This window comes from Phyllobates terribilis, unplaced genomic scaffold (assembly GCF_046119375.1).
Source record: "Phyllobates terribilis strain yellow unplaced genomic scaffold, ASM4611937v1 Scaffold_1__5_contigs__length_1240528914, whole genome shotgun sequence".
NCBI classification, from domain to species: Eukaryota; Metazoa; Chordata; class Amphibia; order Anura; family Dendrobatidae; genus Phyllobates; species Phyllobates terribilis.
The window spans coordinates 39,704,876-39,732,376 of NW_027362761.1; the positions used below are offsets into that span (position 1 = coordinate 39,704,876).

Sequence of the window (27,501 nt, forward strand, 5' to 3'; positions counted from 1 at the left end):
TCCGAACCGCAAAAAATCGGAACTCCTTCCTTCGTCAAGGAGGAAATTCCATGGTGTCCTGCTGGACTCCAACAAACAAACGTCCTTTCTTCTGTTGGATCATCAAACAGCTCTCAGAACCAAGGTCTCAATTTTCAGACACCAGGAGAACCCAACATTGAGCTCGGCAATGTCTGTATTGGGGTCAATGACTGCTTGTATCCAGTCGGTATCATGGGCCCAGGCGCACTCAAGGCTTCTCCAGGATCATATCCTAAGATCTTGGCACAGACAGCGAGACTCACTGAACAAACAGACCTGGACCCCCGGCCGGATAAAAACTTCTCCTCTTTCTTGGTGGCTAAGCTCCCGAAATCTTCAGAGGGGGGATTTCTTGGACCCAGGACCCTCTAATCACGGTGACTACCGATACCAGTATATGAGGCTGGGGAGCCATGGTGACCCAGACTCCTTTTCCAGGCAGATGGGGTCCCGAGATAAGTGCCAGGTCCTCCAACTTCAGGGAGCTAAAGGCAGTAGAAAAACCGCTCAGAGCGGCAAAAGACCTAATCCGACGTACTCACATCAAGGTACTCTCGGTCAATGTGACTACAGTTGCCTTCCTTCGTCATCAAGGTGGTACGAAGGTAGACAGCCTGAAACAGATCGCAGTTCGAATATTTTTATGGGCAGAACAACATCTATCGCTTTCAGCAATTCACCTGAAGGGCTCAAACATTCAAGCAGACTTTCTAAGCAGGAAAGACATCTAGCCAGGAGGATGAAACCTGAATCCTCAAATATTCCAGTCGCTAGTAGCAAAATGGAGTCTCCCTGACGTAGATCTTTGCCAGTCGCCTAAACGCAAAAGTGAAGCCTACATCAACCAACAGATGGAACCACCGATTACATTGTTACCTTGAAGGCACATTCTACGAGAATCTACATCAACTTCCTGGGCCGAAAGAGCGGGCGCATCTTCAGAGCAGATCTGCAGGGCAGCTACATGGTCTTCCCTTCACACATTTTCCAAGCATTATAGATTAGACTTATCATCCAGTAGGGATTTAGCATTTGGTAGGAAAGTCCTACAAGCTATTGTCCCTCCCTAATAAAATATAGTTGGTATTCCTCCAATGCTGTCGTGGAAGGCGTATTGAAAAATAGAAGTAGTCCTTAACGGTAATTCGGTTTCTAGAAGCCTTCCACAACAGCACGAATTTCTCTCCCTATGGATTCCATACAACTGTCAGGTAACCATTTTTCCAGGTGATCTTGTTAAACACTGGGGATTGACGGTGGGAAGGGGCTTTTAACCTCTGTGTTCCTGTCCCCCAATAGGGCGAGGACAACATCCTCCAATGCTGTCGTGGAAGGCTTCTAGAAACCAAATTACCGGTAAGGACTAATTCTATTTTTTTTTTTTCACTTTTGCTAGGATGTTACTGAAGCAGCAAACTTTGTGAAACGTTTTGTTTTGTTTGTCAGATTCCAAACTTTTGGCCACAACTGTACTGATGTATTAATAAATATAACATGATAGAATATATTGTGAAATTTTGCTCTAGGGAGCTCTTCCCTAATATAGCTGGTTCCAACAATCAGGTTGACAAGAATCTACTAACCTGAAAGTTGTGCTACATATAACACAACTGTATATAGTGAGTGGGCTTGGCAATTTAGGATATCCTGTTAACAATACCAATATCCTTGGACTGGGCCTTTTTTACAGGAATAGCTGCTGCCACGTACGATAACTTATCCGTGTAAAACTGCATCTCTGAGAAACAATAAAATGAAAATGCCTTGAAACCTGGGCCTGATGAATGTAGTTCCAGAGAAACTCCCTCCCAGTGTTCTTTGATAGGAAAGAAAAAAAAACGCAATCTGTTAGTGTGTTTCAATCCCAATCTGGGATCTTTGTCACGCATGGCTGGCATGCAAAATTCATCCTGTATAAGATTAAATCGAAAGGAAAGAAGGCAAATATTGAAAATTATTATTATTTTTGCTTCTTAAATATTTAACAATCTTTAGTATTCACGACTTCACAACCTTGGATGTATATTTGTATCCCTGCCTTTGATGTGGGCTCTGGATTTAACACGCCGGCCGGAAGTGCGTCATTCATCCCTCCCATAGGCGCTCCTGTCATGCGATCGTGGGATGCCAATGTCATGACCCCTGGAGGTTTGCTGATAACCCCCGTGCTTGGCATTGCAATCCTCCTATGAACGACAGTCAATGGCCGGCCTTCATATGAGATCATGATTTCTGCTATGATCGCAGCTTCAAGTCTCCTAAGAGGACTGTGAAAAGTAAAAAAAAAAACAAAAAAAACCCCCACAGGTTCAAATCTCGCTCTTTTGCCACATTAAAAATAAATTTAAAAAATAAACATTTCGTATTGCTGTGTTCATAAAAGTCTGATCTAGGTAAACTGTGTAACGATAAAAAAAAATCCACACACCAGAATTACATTTTTTTTTTTTGGCTGCTGCAACATTTCAATTAAATTCAATAAGTGGCAATCGTATCACTAAAAACTTTGGTTCAGGGCGCAAAAATAATCCCTCACACATTCTGATATCCTGAAAAATGAAAACGCAACGGGTCTTGGAAAATATTGATATAACCGAAATGTATTTTTTCTTACAAATTTCTGTTTTTATTTTTCACCGCATAAATAAATAAATAATAATAAAAAAAAAAAAACTTTACTTGTACTGACCTGGGTAATCCTATTGCCTGGTCAGATTTACCATGTAATGAACATGGTAAATTAAAAACCCAAAAAACAATTGTGCAATTGCAATTTTTTTATGCAATTTCAACTCACTTGAAATTATTTTTCCTGCTTTCCAGTGCATCACATGATAAAACCAATAGTCTAATTCAAAAGTACAACTCGTCCTGCAAAAAACAAGTCCTCGTACTGTTATGGGGACGGAAAAGTAAAAAAGTTATGGGATGAGGTGGGGGGAAACGATAGTGCAAAAAAACGGAAAATCGCAAGGGCATGAAGGTGCTAAGATACTATTCAACTAACTGGGCACAAAAAGGGGCAAAGCCTCATTAGATATAAACCCCTCTCTAACAGGCCAAGAAAACACAACCTTTAATCTAATTTCACGATAAACATTTACACATTTATTTTAATGCGGTAATAGATGAAAAAGTCCCCATGTCTGCAAGTGTTACTTTATATTCTATTTAATTTTTATTTACAAACTGCTTAAACCTGTATATTAGGAGATAGGACTTTGGGGTTCCCTCAGTACATGATTGATACCCATAGTTTGTGTATGTAAAAGGTATGAGACACACAGCATATGTTTCACCAATTCATCTGCGTCGACATGAGATTGGACATTGCACGCGGCAGATACTGGTTATATTACATAGCCAGCATCTGACACATCTACGATTATATTATAGATCTGATGTACTGAGTCTGCTCCACGGTGAACCTTGGTATAGTGGGCTATTAGATTTGTACTTGGGTTGCTGATTTTCCACGACTGACCGACAACTAGCTTATAGTATAGGTTTATTATAGTCTTATATCACTGAACTACACAGCACAACATACAGCAAATACAAAATAAATAACAATACTATGGCAATAGTCCCTCACAAAGATCATACTAACAGCTCGATGATGTATCTAGGATTGCGCATGTGATTCCAACATGAAAACACCACCAGCCCTGGTTTATTAAAGCCTTGTAACTAATGCTGCTTTTATGTAGCGGCCTGAGACAAGTATGATTAAAATGAACCAGTGTTTTGTGATTGCCTTCTCCCCAGATTAAAATTGCCATCCTGTCTGTAAAGCTTATAATAACCAATCTATACAGCATAGTTTTATTTACCTGTTTAATCTTTTAAAAGGACATTACGTGTTTTGCGAGAGAACCTGGAGCAAGAGGCCATTATTATGAAGGATGTCCCAGACTGGAAGGTAAGAACATCCCATATTTCCTTAAATGTTTGTGTGATTAAAATAAAGTCAAAGAATTAGATCAGTGTTTTCATAATCCAATCTGCAATGAACCTGAACTTATCATGTATTGAGTTCCCCTGATATTATACTGGTTAGTTTTGCTAAATCAGGAGACAGCATGTGTTACCCTTTGTCAGGTGCCCGACTGTAACATATGCCTATGGGGCTGCAATCTTGGGTCGAGAGACGTGCAGTCAGTCCATGCATTAAGGACCGTATGAAGACCATAAAATATAGCGTATGACCTGTATAAGGTTAAAGGGAATCTGTCTGCAGGTTTTTGCTATGTAATCTAAGGATAGCAGGAGAGATCGGCTGAAACACAGAATTCGGGGACATGTCACTTGTCAAGGTACCTTCTGTTGTTTACCAACTGTGAAAGATTTATCACTAAGAGATTAACATTGCCAGACGTCTAGCAACGCCCCCTCCTGTGATAAGCTGCTCACTGTCTATAAACTTTGTATATACAGAACCTGGAGTGGGCGGGGGCAGCTTTCTCAGCTCTGCTTCATTGTAAATCTTAAAACTGATTGTCAGAACGGCTGCACCCAGTAATCTAAGTGACACGTTGATGGATTCCACTTCTCTTTGCCTGCGTTACGGTGCTCTCAGATGAGGTAGCAAAAACCTGCTGACAGATTCCCTTCAGAATAGCATTGAGTTCAGTGTCACTGGCTTCGTGTTCGCGTCCACACAGCGTGCCTGCTATTGACATGCAATAGTCTGGTCTGTAGATCGGACCAAACTAGAGCATGCTATGATTTATTTATTTTTCCCACGCTAACCTGAGGTTGTGTGTATATGTATGTATATAAATAATATATGTGTGTTATGAATTTCTGTTCTTTATGCACAGCTAAATAACTTTACCAATCTGCATCAAATTTGGCACATGGGTAAATCTGACACTTCAGCAGGGTTTACAGAGTTTCAGCACTCTAGGACCTTCTGTTCTTGACATAGTTGTAAAGAAAAATTGAAATTGTTTTGGGAGGCGTGAAACTTCTGTGCGTAACAGCTCATATACACTGCTCAAAAAAATAAAGGGAACACTCAAATAACACATCCTAGATCTGAATGAATGAAATATTCTCATTGAATACGTTGTTCTGTACAAAGTTGAATGTGCTGACAACAAAATCACACAAAAATCATCAATGGAAATCAAATTTATTAACCAATGGAGGCCTGGATTTGGAGTCACCCCCAAGATTAAAGTGGAAAAACACACATTGTGTGTGGCCTCCACATGGCTGTATGACCTCCCTACAATGCCTGGGCATGCTCCTGATGAGGTTGCGGATGGTCTCCTGTGGGATCTCCTCCCAGACCTGTGCTAAAGCATCCGCCAACTCCTGGACAGTCTGTGGTGCAACGTGACGTTGGTGGATGGAGCGAGACATGATATCCCAGATGTGCTCAATCGGATTCAGGTCTGGGGAACGGGCAGGCCAGTCCATAGCTTCAATTCCTTCATCTTCCAGGAACTGCTGACACACTCCAGCCACATGAGGTCTTGCATTGTCCTGCATTAGGAGGAACCCAGGGCCAACCGCACCAGCAATATGGTCTCACAAGGGGTCTGAGGATCTCATCTCGGTACCTAATGGCAGTCAGGCAACTCTGGTGAGCACATGGAAGGCTGTGCGGCTCTCCAAAGAAATGCCACGCACACCATTACTGACCCACTGCCAAACCGGTCATGCTGAAGGATGTTGCAGGCAGCAGATCGCTCTCCACGGCGTCTCCAGACTCTGTCACGTCTGTCACATGTGCTTAGTGTCAACCTGCTTTCATCTGTGAAGAGTACAGGGCGCCAGTGGCGACTTTGCCAATCCTGGTGTTCTGTGGAAAAAGCCAAGCGTCCTGCACGGTGTTGGGCTGTGAGCACAACCCCCATCCGTGGACGTCGGGCCCTCATACCACCCTCATGGAGTCGGTTTCTAACCGTTTGTGCAGACACATGCACATTTGTGGCCTGCTGGAGGTCATTTTGCAGGGCTCTGGCAGTACTCCTCCTGTTCCTCCTTGCACAAAGGCGGAGATATCGGTCATGCTGCTGGGTTGTTGCCCTCCTACGGCCCCCTCCACGTCTCCTGGTGTACTGGCCTGTCTCCTGGTAGCGCCTTCAGCCTCTGGACACTACGCTGACAGACACCGCAAACCACCTTGCCACAGCTCGCATTGATGTGCCATCCTGGATGAGCTGCACTACCTGAACAACTTCTGTGGGTTGTAGAGTCCATCTCATGCTACCATGAGTGTGAAAGCACAACCAACATTCAAAAGTGACCAAAACATCAGCCAGAAAGCATTGGTACTGAGATGTGGTCTGTGGTCCCCACCTGCAGAACCACTCCTTTATTGAGGGTGTCTTGATAATTGCCATTAATTTCCATCTATTGTGTATTCCATTTGCACAACAGCATGTGAAATTGATTGTCAATCAGTGTTGCTTCATAACTGGACAGTTTGATTTCACAGAAGTTTGATTTACTTGGAGTTATATTCTGTTGTTTAAGTGTTCCCTTTATTTTTTTGAGCAGTGTACTTTTGCTTCATATCAGTAGCAAACAAACACAGTTTTTAGCCACACACAGACATTTAAAGCATACCTGTCAGCAGGATTGTGCTTGGTAAACCATATATGCTGTCAGGTGGGCGCCGTTACACTGAGTAAAATGATACCTTTAATGATGAAATCCATCCTGTGATTCTTTTATAATCTTTGTAATTTCTGACATATTGAGATGCTTGTACTTCGGGGTGGCCTTTGGGGAGGGGCTTTATCTGGTGCTCTCCTTATGTATTCCTTTCTCTGCCTTCTGACAGATCACTGTGCTTTCAGTGACCTGGCTACTATTTTAAATGCTGCCATTGTAATTGCCGAGAGATGCTACTGCGCATGCGCGGCACGTGGTGCCATATTGCTGGAAGGAAAAGAAATTTGCCTGCAGCAATATGGCGCTACTGCGCATGCACGAGGGCCATTTTGCTGCATGTAAATTTCAGGTTTGGAACTCAATTACACAGGCAGTATTTAAAATAGTAGGCAGGTCACTGAAAGCACAGTGACCTGTCAGAAGCTATACATATGAATACATAAGCAGAGCACCAGATAAATCCCCTCCCCAAAGGCCGCCCCAAAACACGAGCATATCTTAAAGATTATAAAGGAACCACAGGACTGATTTCATCAACAAAGGTATCATTTTACTCAGTGTAACTGCGCCCACCTGAGAGTGTATGTGGTTTACTAAGCACAAACTTGCTGACAGGTGCGCCTTAAAGGGTTTCTCCAAGAAATGTAATAAAATAAATTAAATACACACAAATATTAAACATTTTTCTTAATACCATTTTATATAGCAAAAAAAGGTATGCTTTATGTAGTGCACTGTCAAGATTTTAAAGGGAACCCGTCATGTCATATCTACTATCTACACTGCCCCTATTGCGTTGTTTGTGATGCAATGTTCATCACTAACCAGCTTTTTTTCATTAAAATTAGTGGTGTTATAATGAACCTATAACATTTTATGTACTTATATCCTGCCTGCTCGTTTTCAGTCATAGGGGTGATCCTCGTATTCAGTCATGGGCGGGCGCAGCATTCAGTGCTGGCGCCGCCCACGTATTTGAATTTTGCTCCGAGCGAGTGCTGATATTAGTGGCGCTCATGCGCAGTTTTTCAAGGCCAGCCTTGGGTCCCTGCGCGTGCGCAGTGAGGCTGTGTCGTTCGCAGCTTCACTGCACATGCACTATGACTTGCTGCTCCCTTCACGTGCGCGGTGAGGCTGTCTAGTTCGCAGCTTCACTGCACATACACTGTGACGAGCGGCTCCCAGTGAAGTTCCCAGCTTCACTGTGTGTGGCTGGAGCCACTCGTCACAGCGCATGTACAATGAAGCTGGGAACTACACAGCCTCACTGCGTGGGGAGCGGCGGGTCATAGTGCATGTGCACTATGGTCTGCCATTCAGTTGCTCAGGGCATTGTTGTATTTCACACCTCCCTGGGCCACAGGTATTGTTCAATCTCACATGTAGCTCAGCCAATGTTTACACCATGCACATCACTAATTTCATTAACCACTTCGCGCCACAGCCTGTTTTTGCTTTCGTGACCGGGCCAATTTTTACAATTCTGACCACCGGCACTTTATGAGGTAATTACTCTGGAACGCTTCAACGGATTCCCCTGATTCTGAGATTTTTTTTCGTGACATATTGTACTTCATGATTTTGGTAAAATTTCTTCGATATCACTTGCGTTTATTTGTGAAAAAATTTGGCGAAAATTTAGAAAATTTTGCAATTTTCAAACTTTGAATTTTCATGCCCTTAAATCAGAGAGATATGTCACACAAGAGAGTTAATAAATAACATTTCCCACATGTCTACTTTATATCAGCACAATTTTGGAACCAAAATGTTTTTTTGTTAGGAAGCTATAAGGGTTAAAAGTTGACAAGCAATTTCTAATTTTTCCAACAAAATTTACAAAACCATTTTTTTAGGGACCACATCATATTTGAAGTCACTTTGATGACTGAAAATACCCAAAAGTGACACCATTCTAAATACTGCACCCCTCAAGGTGCTCAAAACCACATTCAAGAAGTTTATTAACCCTTCAGATGTTTCACGGGAATTTTTGGAATGTGGAAGAAAACAATGAACATTTAACTTTTTTTCTCTAAAATGTTAAAAAAAATTTATTTTCACAAGGGTAACAGGAAAAAATGGACTACACAATTTGTAGTGCAATTTCTCATGAGCGTGCTGATACCCCTTATGTAGGGAAAAACCACTGTTTGGGCGCACGGCAGGGTTTGGAAGGGAAGGAACGCCATTTGACTTTTTGAATGTAAAATTTGTTTGAATAATTAGTGGACGCCATGTTGCATTTGGGGAGCCCCTAATGTGCCTAAACAGTGGAAACCCCCCACAAGTGACACCATTTTGGAAACTAGACCCCTTAGGGAACTTATCTAGATGTGTGGTGAGCAACTTGCACCCCCAGGTGCCTCACAGAAGTTTATAATATTGAGCCGTAAAAATAAAATTTTCACATATTTCCCACAAAAAAATGTTTTTCATTCCCTAATTTTGCATTATCATAAGGATATCAGGAGAAATTGCACCATGAAATTTGTTGTGCAATTTCTCCTGAGTACGCCGATACCCCATATGTGGGGGAAAACCACTGCTTTGGTGTACGGCAGGGTTTGGAAGAGAATGGAGCGCTATGTTGGCTGGGATAGGTGGCAGACACCATGTCACATTTGAAAAGTCGCTGACATGCTGAAACAGCAGAAACCCCCACAAGTGACCCCATTTTGTAAATTACACCGCTCAAGGAATTTCATCTAGGGAAGTAGTGAGTATTTTTTTAATTTATACCATTGGGCAGTGAAAAAAGCATAATTATATTTTTACCACAAAAAAATGTTTTACCCTCAGATTTTACATTTTCACACAGGGCAATGGGTAAAAATGGTGCCGAAATGTGTCACACAATTTCTTCTAAAAGTGGCAATACCCCATATGTGGCTGTATCGTACCGCTCAGCCATACAGCGAGATCTGGGGGGACGGAGCGCTATTTGACAATTGGAGAACAAATTATTGTAGAATAGGCATTTGGATTTGGGAGCACAAAATTTTCTGAATTTCTTTTGGGGGGCAAGGGCCATTTCGCTTTTCCAGAGCCTTTCTGCTACCAGTAACTTGGAAGTCCCTTATATTCTTAACAAATGACGGACCTGAGTGGGGACTAGCTTTTTTTGAGGACTGAGTTGAAGCTTTTATTGGGAACATTTTACGTAACATTTATCCGGCGCTCTATGCTGAGCACTTACATCGGGGTTTCCATCTAAATTTCCAAGTGATGTAATTCAGATGAAAACCCTGCGGGATCCATTCACTGTAATGAGGCAGCAGAGTTACTCTGGACTCCGTCTGGCCTCTGTTTAGCGGTGTCCTTTTTAGAAAAATAAAAATTAATGTCCCATATAGGGACTAAGTAAAAATGTAAAAAAAAAAGTCTAAAAAATGTTTTCAAACTTAAAAAAAAATCACAAAATAAATAAAATATTAAACCAATAAATCCGTATATTTATACAAAAAAAGTAGAAAACCTGCCAGTCTTTTGACATAATAGATAGTATGAACTTTAGCAATACAGACAATAATGAATCCACGAAACACAACTAAGGTATTTGCATATGTAGTCAGTCATAGAAATCAGACCGTATGTAAATCTAAACAATAAAGTGCTAAAAGTGTAAGGTGCTAATATATGCAAAATGGAAAGAGATCTATCAGATCCCTAACATGAGAGCCCCAAAGTAGAAATATCAAATGGTATGCCCTGCAAATACAGACTAAGATACCAAAAATATCACATGTAAATAAGGGACCACATGCTGTGCTCCATTAATGTGAATAGCTGACAATGGCGCACATAATTAAACAGCTAACTGAAACCTACAGGGCCCCGTATGAAAAAGTGATTACCCCCCCCCCCCTTCCTTAAAACACAAATTAACTGTGGTTTCACATCTTTGGGAAGCTGAGTTCAATTTCCCTAACCACACACAGGCCTGATTACTGCCACACCTGTTCTCAATCAAGAAATCACTTAAATAGGACCTGCCTGACAAAGTCAAGTAGACTAAAAGATCCACAAAAAGCTAGACATCATGTTGCGAACCAAAGAAATTCAGGAAGAAATGAGAAACAAAGTAATTGAGATCTATCAGTCTGGAAAAGGTTATAAAGCCATTTCTAAAGCTTTGGGACTCCAGCGAACCACAGTGAGAGCCATCATCCACAAATGGCGAAAACATGGAACCGTGCTGAACCTTCCCAGGAGTGGCCGACCAAAATTACCCCAAGAACGCTACGACGAGTCATCCAAGAGGTCACAAAAGACTCCACAACAACATCCAAAGAACTGCAGGCATCAGTTAAGGTCGGTGTTCATGAATCCACCATAAGAAAGAGACTGGGCAAAAATGGCATGCATAGCAAAGTTACACGACACAAACAACTGCTGAGCAAAAAAGAACATAAAGGCTCGTCTGTTTTGTCAGAAAACATCTTGATGATCGCCAAGACTTTTGGGCGAACACTCTGTGGACTGACGAGGCAAAAGTTGAATTTTTTGGAAGGGGTATGTTCCATTACTTCTGGTGTAGAAGGAACACAGCATTTCAGAAAAGGAGCAACATACCAACAGTAAAATGTGGTGGTAGTGTGATGGTCTGGGGCTGTTTTGCTGCTTCAGGACCTGGAAGACTTGCTGTGGTAAATGGAACTATGAATTCTGCTGTCTACCAAAAAATCCTGAAGGAAAATGTCCTGCCATCTGTTCGTGACTTCAAGCTGAAGCGCACTTGTGTTTTGGATCATTGTCCTGCTGCATAACCCACCAGCAAGTCCACCTCTGAATGGCTTAAGAAAAACAAAATTAAGACTTTGGAGTGGCCTAGTCAAAGTCCTGACCTTAATTTAATTTGAGATGCTGCAGCATGACCTTAAAAAGGCGGTTCATGCTCGGAAACCCTCCAATGTGGCTGAATTACAACAATTTTGCATAGAGGAGTGGGCAAAAATTCCTCCAGAGCGTTGGAAAAGACTCATTGCCAGTTATCGCAACCTCTTGACTGCTGTTGTTGCTGCTAAGGGTGGCCCAACCAGTTATTAGGTTTAGGGGGCAATCACTTTTTCACACACAGCCCTGTGTAGGTTTGGATTTCTTTTTCTCTTAATAAAGACCTTCATTTTAAAACTGCATTTTGTGTTATATTTGTCTAATATTTACATTTTGTTTTGTGATCTGAAACATTTGACAAACATTCAAAAGAATACTCCCCACTCTATATCACTTACATCTATGTATCTGTATATAAGATTGTTTTATTAGTTAGAAAACCAGCTTGAAATGACATTGTGATGAACCTGTAGCCGCCATCTTGGTAATGATAAATCATATCCAGGGATGGCCACACTTCAGCAGCCCCCACCCTTGGGACCTTCTGTTAAAACGTCAACTAGATAGTTTCCCCCCATCCAGGCTCCTGTAAGATAAGAAGCCTACTTAACACTTGAATGCTAGGAGCTTCAAAGACTTCGAGAGGAAACACAGCCAGCAGGGGGGGGTGCTTCGTCTATCTGTACCTGACCATTTGTCCCATAGGACTAGTTTCTTTGTCTGTCACAAGCATGGAGGCATAAGATATAGAAACATGAATAGTACACGCATGTTGCGTGGGATGGGCCAATAAAAAAATATCACGGCGTCCCGGAGCCATTGCGCACACAAGCCTCCGCGGTAGACGTTTGTACGTGCTCTGGAAGCCAAGATATAGCGCGGAGCCATTCCTGAGGACCGTATGGTATCATAATTGATATCAAAAGGTCGGTTACGGCGGCCCGAATCCATGGGAACCCCTGGGGGTATCATGAGACCATCCCAGAAGAAGTTATTGGGTTCCATAGAATTTGGGCTTCTGATCGAAGTTAGACCTGAGGGTGGAGACTGAGCCAGCTGACCTCACCAGCAGTGGGCGGGACGGGGCAGGTAAGATAGCAGGACAGACAAGAGACAAGTCAGTTTTTGACCCAAGAGTGGTGTGCTGAACATCTGAGCACCAGCTGAGGCCACCAAGGGGAGGAGCAGTTTGACCATGCGGTGGTAGGCCTCAGCCTGTAACAAAGAACCGTGCCTGCGACCGCAGAATCCTCTCCCTGCGTCACAAGAAAATCAAGAAACCGGTAACTGATATGCTGTGGTGATTCTGTGTGTTGTATTCCATTGTTGTATAGTTTAGCCTGACCTTATACCTGTGTATATTTAGTTGTATATCGTGTATCTAGTGTATTATTATAATCAATTACCTCAAGTAATTGTGGGCCTGCCTTTTATTCTGCATAACGAACGCACGTCCGTGTGAGCTCGGCTCAAGCCAAAAACGCTACCCAGGGTTGGTTCCTGACCCGATATAGGCCCATTCACGGACTGGGCGTATATCTAAAATAGGGACTGGTGGCAGCATACCAACTGGGGATTGGGGAAGGCTGGTAGTGACGGTCGGAGGTTCAGATATATATATTCCTGGCGCGGCCAAGGAAGATATATATACCGCCCTCACTACAGAGGGCCCCGATACCCAGTAGGTTACAGGACAGTCTCCCTGGCGACCGCTTATCCTAGGTGCAGTTCCTTGACTGACCTGAGGCTAAGAGGGCGCTAGCGAGTTGTGCTGTATAGTGACGTTACGGTTTAGTGACGTTGAAGGGATAACACACTACCGTGTTCCCTGCGCTGGTTGCAGCTTCCTGGCACTACTTTCTCTAGGTGCAGTACCTTGACTGACCTGAGAGGTAAGGGGGCGCCAGAGAGCTGCACCCACCGGCCGGCTTTCATCACATTGGTGGCAGAGCGGTGGGATTGCAGAATAATAGTGTTGTGGGACCCCTACTCCCAGGCACTAAAGACTGCCAGTGGTAACTTCCACTGCTGGAGTCTTAAGGTCAGCCCAACATTAGACGGTCAGGCTAAAAGTATAACAAGGTGTGTGCAAACTCAGGGTTGCAGCGGTGTCGGTTACCAAGATGGCAGACGGCACCAGGAGCAAGACCCTGCAGGAGGCTAATGCTACGGTCCGTGTGGCAGGAGGGGAGGACATTGTTACTCATGGCGAGGAGGAGTCCAGCCCGGGCACCTCAGGGAGCCAGTCCCCAGTATACGGTCCCGCAGTGGGCTGCCCACCACCTACCCAGCCCAGCCTGTCCAGATCACAAGCCCTTTTACAAGCGGCTATGGCAAGTCTCCAGTCTCATGGCGATGCCGTCTACAAAACCCTCCTGGCAGCATCAGAGAAGGCAGCGGAGGAGGAGCGCGAAGCTGCGGAGCGCCGGGAGGCTGCGGAGCGTGAAGCTGCAGAGCGTGCAGAGCGAGCTGCGGAGCGCCAGCACCAACTGGACCTGGCCCAGCGGGGGCTTCCGCTAGAGCAACCAACCCATCAGGAGACCAAGTCGTCCAAAGTCCGAGCTGAGGACTTCCCTCTACTGGAGAAGGATGGGGACCTGGACTCCTTTCTGGTGGCATTTGAACGGACCTGTCTTCAGCACCATCTGGCCCGGGATCAGTGGGCCAGATACCTGACCCCCCGTTTGAGGGGTAAGTCCCTGGATGCCTTGGGGGACTTACCTGCCGGGGAGGTACAGAACTACGACTGCATCAAGCGGGCCCTGATCCGGCAGTACAACCTCACTCCCGAGTCGTACCGCCAGAAGTTCCGGAGCCTGCTGCGTGGCCCCAAGGACACCTGGACCGATCATATGCGGGCGCTGTTGAGAGCCGCAGAGCACTGGACCTCGGGTCTAGCGCTTACTACCCGCCAGGAGGTCCAGGAACTGTTCGTCACGGAGCAGTTCTTGTGGAACTGCCCAGAGGACCTCCGACAGTTCCTCCGTGACCGAAAACCAACAGGGGCTTCTGCTACAGCCGCCCTGGCAGACGAGTATGCCAATAACAGGGCGCCTGAGCTGAAGAAGTCTGCCAGCAGCACCTGGAGAGGGGGTAAGCCCAGTCATGCCCCTGTTTCCCCGGCCCCTAGAACACAAGGGGTGTATCCCCCTGTTGCCCTCTCCAGGCAAGGACCAGACGTAAGACGTTGTCATCTATGCAACAAACCAGGACACTTTAGGGCTGAGTGTCCCCAGCGCCAAAAGACCCCATCCCAGTCCCAGAGAGCGCCCAATGTTTTGTGTGTGGGAGGGGGTGGTGGTAGGTCCCTGGACAACATCCAACCCGTCACCATAGGCCGTTCTGCGGTCATGGGACTGCGGGACACGGGCGCTGAACGAACACTGGTACGGCCTGAGGTGGTGTCCCCCCAGGACTTGGTACCAGGAAAGACTCTTTCCGTCTCCGGGGTTGGAGGCGTGGAGCCGGCACTTCCCGTTGCCATGGTGTATTTGGACTGGGGTGCCGGAAGGGGGATGCGGGAGGTGGGAGTAACGCCAAATATTCCCGCAAATGTTTTATTAGGGACCGACTTGGGGCGTCTAGTATCGCAGTATGTACCCTCTGAACCCCCAAGTTCGGCCCCCCAAGAGTGTATTGATTTGTCTGCTGCTAATGCCAACCATGTTGTATGTAGTGTGTGTCCTGCTGAGGAGGAGGGAGTGAAACCTGAGGGTAACACCTGCACAGACACAACACAAACAGGGTTAGTGAAAGCAGGTGGGGAGTGTGGGGATGCCCGCAGAGGTGCTCAGCCGGCGTGCCGTGACCTCTTGTCCTCCGGTGAGGGAGGGGGCGGGCAGGATTCTGTAGAGGGAAGCTCAGGGATGGAGAGGGGGGCAGCTACCGGCAGTGTAGGGCTCCCAGGGGTATCCAGGCTGCTGAGTATAGGCCCACTGCAGGGGGAGGAACAGGCCATGGGAGGTGGGGGTGTCCCAAGAGAGGAGCCGCCAGGTAAGACCCCAGGGCAGGAGTTCCCCACATCCGAGATGTCCAAAGGCCTAGGAAGCCTGCCTGATCGGGCGGCTTGGTCAGAAACAGAGGGGAAGCAGGCACTACCCACGGTCACAGCGGTCATAGCCGCTGTCACCAGGAGTGGGAGCGCCGGAGCCCAAGGAGCCTTGCAGAGGTCCGACGGCTTCCCCACTTCTGACCAAGTGTCTGCCGGGTCAGACAGCGGCCAGGTGACATGCCCGGAGGGGCTGACAGAGGATGTGGCAGTTTCGTCGATTCTGGCCACATCAAGTCAGGAATTTCAGGCTGCGTTGGAAGCAGACGACAGCCTGAAAGCTCTCAAGGAACAGGCGGCACAGCCTCCCATGGAGTCAGACTGCGAGCGGGTGGTCTGGGACCAGGGACGGCTGTACCGGGTAACGGTCCAGCAGGGTTCACCGGAGGCGTGGCCCAGGGACCGACAGTTAGTGGTACCCTATCCGTTCAGGGCGGAATTGTTGCGGATCGCACACGAGATTCCGATGGCCGGACACCTAGGGATCGCTAAAACCAAGGCCAGGATAGCTCAGCATTTCTACTGGCCTGGGATGGGAGCCGCGGTGGGTGCCTACTGCCGTTCGTGTGACACCTGTCAGAGGGTGGGGAAGGCGGGGCCGCGCCCCAAAGCCCCACTGGTAACTCTGCCAATCATCGAAGAGCCTTTCTCGAGGGTTGCTGTGGATCTTATTGGACCTCTGTCCACTCCCAGCCACTCCGGGAAATGCTTCATACTCACGGTAGTGGACTATGCCACCCGGTACCCGGAAGCGGTAGCTTTGTCGTCCATTCGGGCCGACAAGGTGGCTACCGCCTTACTGGAGATCTTCTCCAGAGTGGGTTTCCCCCAAGAAATGCTCACCGACCGAGGGACCCAGTTCATGTCGCGGCTGATGGAGTCCCTCTGTAAGCAAATGCAGGTGCAACATCTGGTGGCCAGCCCGTATCACCCACAGACTAATGGCCTGTGTGAGCGGTTCAATGGCACCTTAAAGCAGATGCTTAAGATGTTGGTCGACTCCCACGGGAGAGACTGGGAGCGGTACCTCCCACACCTCCTATTTGCTTACCGGGAGGTTCCGCAGGCCTCAACGGGGTTCTCCCCCTTTGAGCTCCTGTACGGGCGACGGGTACGGGGCCCCCTGGCTCTGGTGAAGGAAGCATGGGAAGGGGATTTGGCCACCCCCGAGGTGTCGGTCATCGAGTATGTCGTGCGCCACCGGGACAGGATGATGGCCTTGGCAAAGCTGGTGCAGGACAATATGGCCCAGGCCCAGGCCGACCAGAAGCGGTGGTACGACCAGAATGCTTGTGAGAGGACCTACCAGGTGGGTCAAAAGGTGTGGGTACTGGTCCCCGTACCACAGAACAAGCTTCAGGCAGCCTGGGAAGGTCCCTACTTCGTGCACCAGAAACTCAATGCCGTCACCTATCTGGTCACCCTGGATCACGCCCGTGGAAGGAGGAAGGCCTTCCACGTGAACATGATGAAGGCTCATCATGAGCGGGAAGCGACTGCCCACCCAGTGTGCAACCTTCCCGAGGAAGGAGAGGTAGAAACCCTCCTGGATCTGCTCACCCAAGCCAAGGCGGGTGGGTCCATCGAGGATGTGGGGGTTGGCCACCAGCTCACGGAGGACCAACGGTCCCAGCTGGGGACCACCCTGCACCCCTTCCGGGGGCTGTTCAGCAGCCTGCCCGGAAGGACTGAGATGGCTGTCCACGACGTGGACACTGGCGATCACCCGCCGATCCGGCGTTCAGCATATCGGGTCTCTTTCGAGGTGCAGGGAAACATGCGCCAAGAGATAGACGAGATGCTGAAGCTGGGGGTGATCCAGGCATCCAGCAGCGCGTGGGCCTCGCCTGTAGTCCTCGTACCAAAGAAGGACCGAACTACACGGTTCTGCGTGGACTACCGGGGGCTCAACGCTGTAACGGCCACCGATGCGTTCCCCATACCACGCATCGATGACCTGCTCGATCGGATGGCCGGGGCTAAGTACCTGACCATCATGGATCTGAGCCGGGGGTACTGGCAGATTCCTCTGACCCCCGCGGCAAGGGAACGCTCTGCCTTTATCACCCCTTTTGGACTGTACGAGTCCACAGTGATGCCATTCGGCATGAAGAATGCCCCTGCCACTTTTCAGCGGATGGTCAATACGCTGCTTGAGGGACTTGAAGGGTACGCGGCTGCGTACTTGGACGATATTGCAGTCTTCAGTCCCACTTGGGAGGATCACCTAGAGCACCTGCGGCAGGTGCTCGGTCGGATCCACCGGGCAGGCTTGACCATCAAGCCAGAAAAGTGCCAGCTGGGCATGAGTGAGGTCCTCTACCTGGGTCACCGGGTAGGCGGGGGGGTTCTGAAGCCAGAACCGGGGAAAGTGGATGCCATCGCATCCTGGCCCACTCCTAGGACCAAAAAGCAGGTGATGTCCTTCTTGGGGACCGCCGGGTACTATAGGAGGTTCGTCCCACACTATAGCACCCTGGCCAAGCCCCTGACGGACCTCACCAAGAAGAAGCTGCCCGTCGCAGTCGACTGGACAGTCGCCTGCGAGACAGCTTTCGGGGCACTCAAGGCCGCCCTAAGTAGCTCCCCTGTACTGCAAGCTGCCGACTTCGACCGGCCGTTTGTGGTACAGACCGACGCCAGTGACTTTGGCCTCGGTGCTGTGCTAAGTCAGGTCAACACGACAGGCCAGGAACATCCTGTCTTGTACCTGAGCAGGAAGCTACTGCCCCGGGAGGTGGCTTACTCCACGGTGGAAAAAGAATGCCTGGCAATTGTATGGGCCCTGCAGCGTCTGCAGCCCTACTTGTACGGGAGCCATTTCACCGTGGAGACGGACCACAACCCCCTCAGCTGGTTACACACGGTCTCTGGGTCGAATGGCAGGTTGCTACGCTGGAGCCTCGCTCTCCAGCAGTACCACTTCTCCATTCGCCACAGAAGAGGCCGTGACCACGGTAACGCTGACGGGTTATCCCGGCAAGGGGAGGGTGCAGAAGGACGCACGGGGGAACACAGGAATGTGCTACCCCCTCGCGCCCTCGTATAGGGGGAGGTGTGATGAACCTGTAGCCGCCATCTTGGTAATGATAAATCATATCCAGGGATGGCCACACTTCAGCAGCCCCCACCCTTGGGACCTTCTGTTAAAACGTCAACTAGATAGTTTCCCCCCATCCAGGCTCCTGTAAGATAAGAAGCCTACTTAACACTTGAATGCTAGGAGCTTCAAAGACTTCGAGAGGAAACACAGCCAGCAGGGGGGGGTGCTTCGTCTATCTGTACCTGACCATTTGTCCCATAGGACTAGTTTCTTTGTCTGTCACAAGCATGGAGGCATAAGATATAGAAACATGAATAGTACACGCATGTTGCGTGGGATGGGCCAATAAAAAAATATCACGGCGTCCCGGAGCCATTGCGCACACAAGCCTCCGCGGTAGACGTTTGTACGTGCTCTGGAAGCCAAGATATAGCGCGGAGCCATTCCTGAGGACCGTATGGTATCATAATTGATATCAAAAGGTCGGTTACGGCGGCCCGAATCCATGGGAACCCCTGGGGGTATCATGAGACCATCCCAGAAGAAGTTATTGGGTTCCATAGAATTTGGGCTTCTGATCGAAGTTAGACCTGAGGGTGGAGACTGAGCCAGCTGACCTCACCAGCAGTGGGCGGGACGGGGCAGGTAAGATAGCAGGACAGACAAGAGACAAGTCAGTTTTTGACCCAAGAGTGGTGTGCTGAACATCTGAGCACCAGCTGAGGCCACCAAGGGGAGGAGCAGTTTGACCATGCGGTGGTAGGCCTCAGCCTGTAACAAAGAACCGTGCCTGCGACCGCAGAATCCTCTCCCTGCGTCACAAGAAAATCAAGAAACCGGTAACTGATATGCTGTGGTGATTCTGTGTGTTGTATTCCATTGTTGTATAGTTTAGCCTGACCTTATACCTGTGTATATTTAGTTGTATATCGTGTATCTAGTGTATTATTATAATCAATTACCTCAAGTAATTGTGGGCCTGCCTTTTATTCTGCATAACGAACGCACGTCCGTGTGAGCTCGGCTCAAGCCAAAAACGCTACCCAGGGTTGGTTCCTGACCCGATATAGGCCCATTCACGGACTGGGCGTATATCTAAAATAGGGACTGGTGGCAGCATACCAACTGGGGATTGGGGAAGGCTGGTAGTGACGGTCGGAGGTTCAGATATATATATTCCTGGCGCGGCCAAGGAAGATATATATACCGCCCTCACTACAGAGGGCCCCGATACCCAGTAGGTTACAGGACAGTCTCCCTGGCGACCGCTTATCCTAGGTGCAGTTCCTTGACTGACCTGAGGCTAAGAGGGCGCTAGCGAGTTGTGCTGTATAGTGACGTTACGGTTTAGTGACGTTGAAGGGATAACACACTACCGTGTTCCCTGCGCTGGTTGCAGCTTCCTGGCACTACTTTCTCTAGGTGCAGTACCTTGACTGACCTGAGAGGTAAGGGGGCGCCAGAGAGCTGCACCCACCGGCCGGCTTTCATCACAGACATACAGTAATTATCTATGTAAAAGATATTAAGCTGGGAGGTGGCTTTTAATCTTACTCTAGACACTCAGGCTAAGTGCCCACGATGCAGAAATGCTGCATATTTTTTCCGCATCTCCCTGGCAGGAAAAAACGCATGCAGATTGTACATGCGTTTTTCCTGCCAGGTAGAAGCGTTTGTGAAGCGTCTTTGCATGCATTTCTGCATGCGGATTATCAAGCGCTTGTCCAAGCGATTTTAGCGTCACTTGGAAAAGTGCTTGACAACTTGGTCACACTATATAAATCCATGCAACCGGCATGGATTTATATAGTGTGACCAAGTAATAGTTAAAAAAAAAAAAGAATAAAAAATGGCAAAAAATTAAAGATTATACTTGCCTTCCGATGGCCCCCGGTGTTTTCTCTGCTCTGTCCGGTCTGTTGTATGGGTCGCGGTGGTGTGAAAGGACAACAGACTGGACGGAGCAGAGAAAACACCGGGGGCCATCGGAATGTAAGTATAATCTTTATTTTAAATTCTTTTTTTAACAGGTTCTATGGTTACCAGAGTCTGGAGAAGTCTGACATAGAATCGCCTAATATCCGTATGTGCAAATGTGCCCACGCGGATATTATGCGTTTCAATGCAAGTCAATGGCGGCAATTACGCTGCGTGTCCGCAAAATTAATGAACATTCTGCGTATTTTTCCGCAATGATAACCCGCAGCGGAAATTTCCACAGCATGTGCACAGCACATGCGGATTATCATTGGGGACCATGGGGCACGCATTACCAAGCGTTTTTTAAGCGTTTTCGCTGCAGAAATTCCACGGCAAAAATACTTGAAAAGCGCATAGTGGCCACGCAGCCTCAGACTCATCATGTAGGTCCTCTGTTTCTCTCCCCGCACTATGCAAAATAGAGGGACTTGCTATCTCTCAGGTTGGTGGACCTGTGGAGGGTGGTCTACTAAAGAGTCAGGGATTATAGTTATCACTCAGTGGCACATAATAGCTATTCTAGACTAGATAATTTATTTACTTCACATGACTTGCTGGATAATATCCCTGGTTTCTCACTTGATAGTAGCCCTGGTTGTTTGACTAGGGAGATCTTAGAGCCGTTCAGAACCTACTATGCCAGTTTATATAATTTACTCCCTTCAAACTGTCAAAGTACATCCACATTCCAACACAACATTAAGATAAGATAAGATAAGATATACTTTATTTATCCCGGAGGAAATTGCGGTATCACAGCAGCAGAACACAGATCTCGTACATGACACATATGATAACATAACATTTGGAATACTTTAGACATTGCTTTTCAGACATTTGTTAAACACCCCCATAGCTGTTGGAACAAACGATCTCCTGTATTTTTCCTTTTTACACCTTAGTTGTATTAGGCGATTGCTGAATGTGGTCTTCTGTTTCGCAAACAGTTCATAAAGCGGGTGTGTGTTGTTGCCCATTATAGCTCTGCACTTCTTCTTAATCCTATCCTCTACCACCTCTTCAAAAGTCCCAAGCTGTAGGCCCACCGTCACCATTATAGAGTATCTAAATGAATATTTCCCTGACTCAATCTCGAAAGAGGTGGCGTCGTCCATAGAACAACATTTTTCAGAACTATATTTGAAGGAGGCTATTTAGAACCTAAGAGTTGGTAAACTCCCGGGCCCAGATGGGTTTACCCCTAGATTCTGTAAAACATGCGCTCACCTTTGCTCCTCTTTGATGTTAAAATCCTTTAATTCCTTTTTTAATTCATGCCATTTTCCAACCATGGCTATGCCGGCCCATATTACTGTGCTTCCAAAGGCTTGGAAGGACCCTTCAATGTGTCCCAATTTCCGTCCCATATCCTTAACAAATGTGGATATCAAATTATATACTAAAATTATAGTCTTGAGGCTTCATCCTAACATGCCTAACCTAAATCATAGGGAACAGGCAGGCTTTCTCCCTGGCTGGGAGGCTCGGGAAAATACCATCAAAACCACATCTTTGGTGCAGGGCTGTGGAGTCGGTATAAAATGGACAGACTCCGACTCCTAAAATATATAATAAATTGGGTAAAGTAGTTCAATGCAGTTTGTGGCGAATATTTTTGCATAAGAATTTGGGAGTGTTATGAAATGTCCTATTCCTGATCTAAGGGTCTAGAGCAGGGGTCCTCAAACTACGGCCCGCGGGCCACATGCGGCCCGCGGAGGACTTTTATCCGGCCCGCCGGGCTATGGGTGGAGGAGAGGAGAGTGGTGTCAGCGCCCGCCCTTCTCCCCCGCTTGCTCAGGGCCCCGGCAGGCCAATACTTACCTCTCCCCGTGCCTCCGCAGATCCGCTGTCTTCCTGCTCTGCGCTTCCTGTGACGTCTCAGGTCAGAGGACGCGGTGACGTCTTTACACCGCGCTCTCCCGAGTGCCGTCACAGGCAGCTTAGAGCGGGACGACGACGCCGCCGCGACGCTGGAGTCCAGACCAGAGTAGAGCAGCGGCAGCAAGTGAGAAGTGAGGTGAGTATTGGATTTTTTTTTTTTTTTTAATGTATGGAGGCATAGGTCATTATATGGGGGGGGTGACATCCTGCATGGGGCATGATATGGGGGGTGACATGCTGCATGGGGCATTATATGGGGGGGTGACATGCTGCATGGGGCATTATATGGGGGGGTGACATGCTGCATGGGGCATTATATGGGGGGGTGACATGCTGCATGGGGTATTATATGGGGGGTGGCATCCAGCATGGGGCATTATAAGGGGGGGGGGGGGGACAGCCTGCATGGGGTATTATATGGGGGGTGGCATCCAGCATGGGGCATTATAAGGGGGGAACAGCCTGCATGGGGCATTATAAGGGGGAAACAGCCTGCCTATTGGGAACATTTACCTGCCCATTGAGGACCTATGCTGCCTATTGGGGACATTTACCTGCCTATTGGGGACATTTACCTACCTATTGAAATACCGGTTGATTTAACTTTACTTGTTTTTCATTTTAAATATTGTATTTGTTCCTGTATTGTTTTTTTTACTACAAAATAATATATGTGCAGTGTGCATAGGAATTTGTTCATAGTTTTTTTTAAAAACTATATTCCGGCCCTCCAATGGTCTGAGGGACCGTGAACTGGCCCCCTGTTTAAAAAGTTTGAGGACCCCTGGTCTAGACTTTTAGCTGAGATGAATCTGTGCTACAGTAAATTTATCACGTAAACATGAGCCATGTATGAGGGAGTCGGTGGCATGGAAATTTGAGGAGTCTGAGTCGGAGGTTTGGCTTGCCGACTCCTCAGCCCTGCTTTGGTGTATAGGACTCGGTTGAGCAAGATTCCATTGTTCCTGTTGTCAGTAGATGCCGGAAAGACCTTCGACGGGGTACATTGCGGCTTTTTAGAGGCTGCACTAAAGTCTATTGACCTAAAACAGCAGATGAGAAACTGGATTATGGCTCCATATCATAATCCATTGGCACGGGTGGGGACAAATGGGCAATTGTCTGTTCCCTTCCATATAAAAAATGGGACCAGGCAAGGATGTCCATTGACTCCTTAATTAAATATACTAGTGATGGGGTCGCTGGAAAAATCCGTCGGTCAGGGGGATTCAAATAAGTAAAAAGGAACATAAGCTTGGCTTCTTTGCGGATGACCATTTAATGTATGTGATCTCACCCAAAATCAGGCTCCCTTCTATACTGAAAGAGTTTAATACATTCGGTAGACTAAGTAACTTCAAAGTGTGTCTCCAAAAATCAGAGATGCTAAAGATTACACTACCCACAAGCAAGGTGAGCTCACTTAAATCCGCCTTCCCCTTTTACGTGGGCAAACAATATATTAAATACTTAGGAATCCACTCCCTTGCTGACCCACAGCAAATTTTTGATCTGAACTACCCCTCACTCAGACAATCTATAGAAAAAGACCCGAAGTCTTGGAATAATCTCCTACTGTCCTAGTTTGGGAGAATTGGCGTGCTCAAAATGGATATCCTGCCCAAGATATACTTATTTCAGACCATCCCCTGGAGCATTGATGGGCTCTTCTTTGCTAAATTACATAAAATAAGAAATTTTGTATGGCACAATGGAAGATCTCGCTTGAGTTATATATGGTATACTATACGCAAGGAAGCTGGGGGCACAGGACTACCTAATCTGAGGGCTTACCTTGCAGCAACCATTGGAAACTGCATGCTAGATTTATTTAATAAAAGATAGTCTAAACTATGGGTAGAAATTGAACATAAGCTCTTCGCAATGCTCTATCAAGGGAACTTTGGGTTACCTCTAAATGTTAACCTAGGGAAGATTAATGTCCCCCTATGCTGCTCAAAATAGCTAGTGCTTGGAGGGTGTTTGCCAGGCACATTCGTATGGCCAATATACCAGGACTGCTTAGTCCCTTGGCAAATAATCCCCAGTTTCCCGTTTACTCGCAGGATCTCACTCATGGGGTGCTTCCCTTATCGCAGGGGGCTATACAACTGGTTAGAGATGTAATTGATCAATCGGGAATTTAAAACCCTCTAGGCCATATTAGGAGATGGGAGGAGGGCACCAGGACACTGACTGCAATATTTTCAACTTCATAGCTATGTTAGCTCCCTGACTCCTGGGTCTGAACTGGCCCCATTTTCTTACCTCCTTTGAACTATTTTGTTTCATGGGAGAGGCACCAACCCATTCTATTTCTCTGATATATAATATAGTAGTGCCGGGAGAGACTGGGGACAAGACTTTGAACTTTATTGACCAATGGCATAAGGAGCTGGGAGCATTATTCCAATTGAGAGATGGACAAACTCCTTCGTACTCACTCATAAACTGTGTCTTGTAGATTACGGGAACTGAATTATAAGATCTTGGCCCGGTGGTACAGAACACCTGTTAAATTACATTGGATTTAGTCCGAGGAGTCGGATGTCTGTTGGAGGTGTTCCTGTGCTCCCAAGTCATTGTTGCGTATCTGGTGGAGCTGTCAGTGAATCAAACCACTCTGGAGTGACGTATTCTCCCTCTACAATCGCCTACACAATTCCCAAATTGAGATTGCTCTGTTATCTATGTCTATTTCTAAAAATAAGAAGGACCTTTTTGCCATACTTTGTATTGGCCGCTCGACAAATTAAACCACGGCCGTGGAGATCTTCTCTCTCGCCAAAAAGAATAAACTGGGTGGAGGCAGTAAATGCGCTCCAGTGAGTGGAAGAGCTCGGGGCTTTTGATAAAAGGTCGGATTTAATGTAGTTTGCTATATGGTACCCTTGGAGTCAGTTCAAAGAATCTAACAACCTTCAGACATGGTTGATACAAGGCGATTTGATTCAATAGTTTCATAATAAAGGTTTATTTAGACTATTGAAATGTGAAAATCTGTGACATATTAACCGTTTTCCACTTCTTTTCCCCTTCTCTTCTTTCGTTCTTGTCAAGAAGTATTAAATGATTCGTGACGGCTCTGTCATTTTTGCTGTTTAAATGCTGTTTTTTCCCTTTGGGCATTCTGGGGTTAATGTCAGTCTTCGGGGCCTAGCTTGATATGTTGATTGTTCAGCTGATGTGGGTGGGACCTCTTGCTCCACCTTATAAAAAGTCTCATGCCCCTTCAGCTGATGTTGGTGTTCAGTTCATTCTGCCTAACCTGGAGTGAGTAGAAGGAGTCTGTTGTCTGGAGTAGTTGGAGGTTTATCTTGGGATTGCTGCTTGCTGTTTGGCTGAGTGTTTTCCTACTCTCTATCCCATTTAGTTTTCCTATCTACTCTTTCCCTGTGTTTTCCTTTGTGGCTGAGAGTGCATTTTTTGGTGATCTTGCTATTTCTGTTTACCCTGTCTAGTCGCAGTATCATTCTATTTGTACTGCCTCCACCCTGGGGTAGAGGGGGTCACTGGCAGGGCCTGCGCAGGAGATAGGGAGATGCTGGAGGCTCAGGCCTCTTCACCATCAGAGGTACCCCTAAAATAAGGTACAGTCAGGGCCCCCCTAGTGTGGCAGGGACAGGTCCGGGTCCCAATTCTCAGCCATTTCCCGTTTTCGCCACTTACTGCATGACAGATCTCCTTAATACACTTGTGTTGGAAAAACAAGGTCATTGACATATATATCATAATAGGTTAATATGTTACTGTGTAAATCTATCACTATTTTGAACGTGCGTCGAAATCTTCCCAGCCCTATATTCATGTTAAGACTTTGTTTAATTGTAGTTTTAATTGTTATGTTTATATTTGTTAATAAAAATATATTGAACCTTAAAGGATGACGTTAAAAATGCATTGCATACACATGTCATACAGATGATAGGTGAGAAAAAAAAACGCATGACATTCGCCAACTTTTCTGGCTGAGAATCTGAGGTTTTTATATATGCAGATGTGAGCAAACCCTTACTGACACATCTGCAGGTTCCTCTCCGCTTCAACATCCATCTCACAGGCAGACAGGGTTGCAATATTGTTGTAATACAGCAGAACTCAAGAGAGCTTGCAAACACATTTTTTTCAGATGACAGAGTTCAGTGCTCTTGTTCTGTGTTAGTTACTTGTCTCACACTGGTATCTCCCTCTTCATGTAAAATAAGCTCTGGAGGCAGTCATCTTCCAGGCAACATCCACCCCAGAGCCTGGAAGATGTCATTTACATAGAAGAGAAATGTAAATTTCTCTGGAATAAGACTTCAGATACTTTCATATTTTATTCAGCTTCCTATGACCTACATGCCCATATAGATGGCTTGGGAGGGTTGAACCTCCTGACAGATTCCCTTTAAGGAGTAAAGTGTTCATATTCCTTTTAAAATAATAAAAAAAAAAAGTTCATAAGAATTTTTTCCCCTATATTATGCTAATTTTGTTTTTAATATTGTTGCAGTGTTTGTCATCCTCGTCATACTTGTAGATTTAACGTAATGTGTGTTTTTTTTTTATTTCCAGGTTGGAGAATCTACATTTCACACAGACCGCTGGGTGACTCCTACACTAAATGAACTTTACAACCTCCGTCCTCAGAAGGAGTTGAATAAGGCAGCGTATGATTTTCACTGGCATGTTTGAGCCGTATCTGGAATATGTATTTAAAAATAAAACCTTTAAACTGTCTTTGTCTTGCGATTTAAATGAAAAAAATCTCTTTCCAAATATATAATCAGTTTAACCTGTTCCCGACAGATGACTGTAAATGGCATTTGCTGGGCATTGTGCAGCGTCAACGTTTCTCTACGGTCAGCAATCTTGCAGAGCTCAGGACCCCCAGTGTCCTGCAAGTACTGGGATTCTGGTGCAGAACAATAGCTCTGACCGACGACATTATCGGGACCAGATTGTCTCAGATCCCGATGTTATCACTGTCTTATCTTTTAGATGCCACGGTTATTGATGAGCGCAAGTGCTCGTTACTCGAGCACCCGTGATACTTAGTGCATACCTGAGCACCCTA

General features: G+C 46.6%; 1 protein-coding gene across 1 annotated transcript in view; it reads left to right on the plus strand.

Moving 5' to 3' along the window:
• NDUFA13 (NADH:ubiquinone oxidoreductase subunit A13) overlaps positions 1 to 27,164 on the plus strand; it is a 45,002-nt gene extending 17,838 nt beyond the window's left edge. The window contains exons 4-5 of the mRNA XM_073651606.1: positions 3,874 to 3,943; positions 27,000 to 27,164. Coding sequence (XP_073507707.1) covers positions 3,874 to 3,943; positions 27,000 to 27,119 — 190 coding nt within the window. The 3' untranslated portion in view covers positions 27,120 to 27,164. The remainder of the gene's footprint in view (positions 1 to 3,873; positions 3,944 to 26,999) is intronic.
• Positions 27,165 to 27,501: the final 337 nt, after the last annotated feature.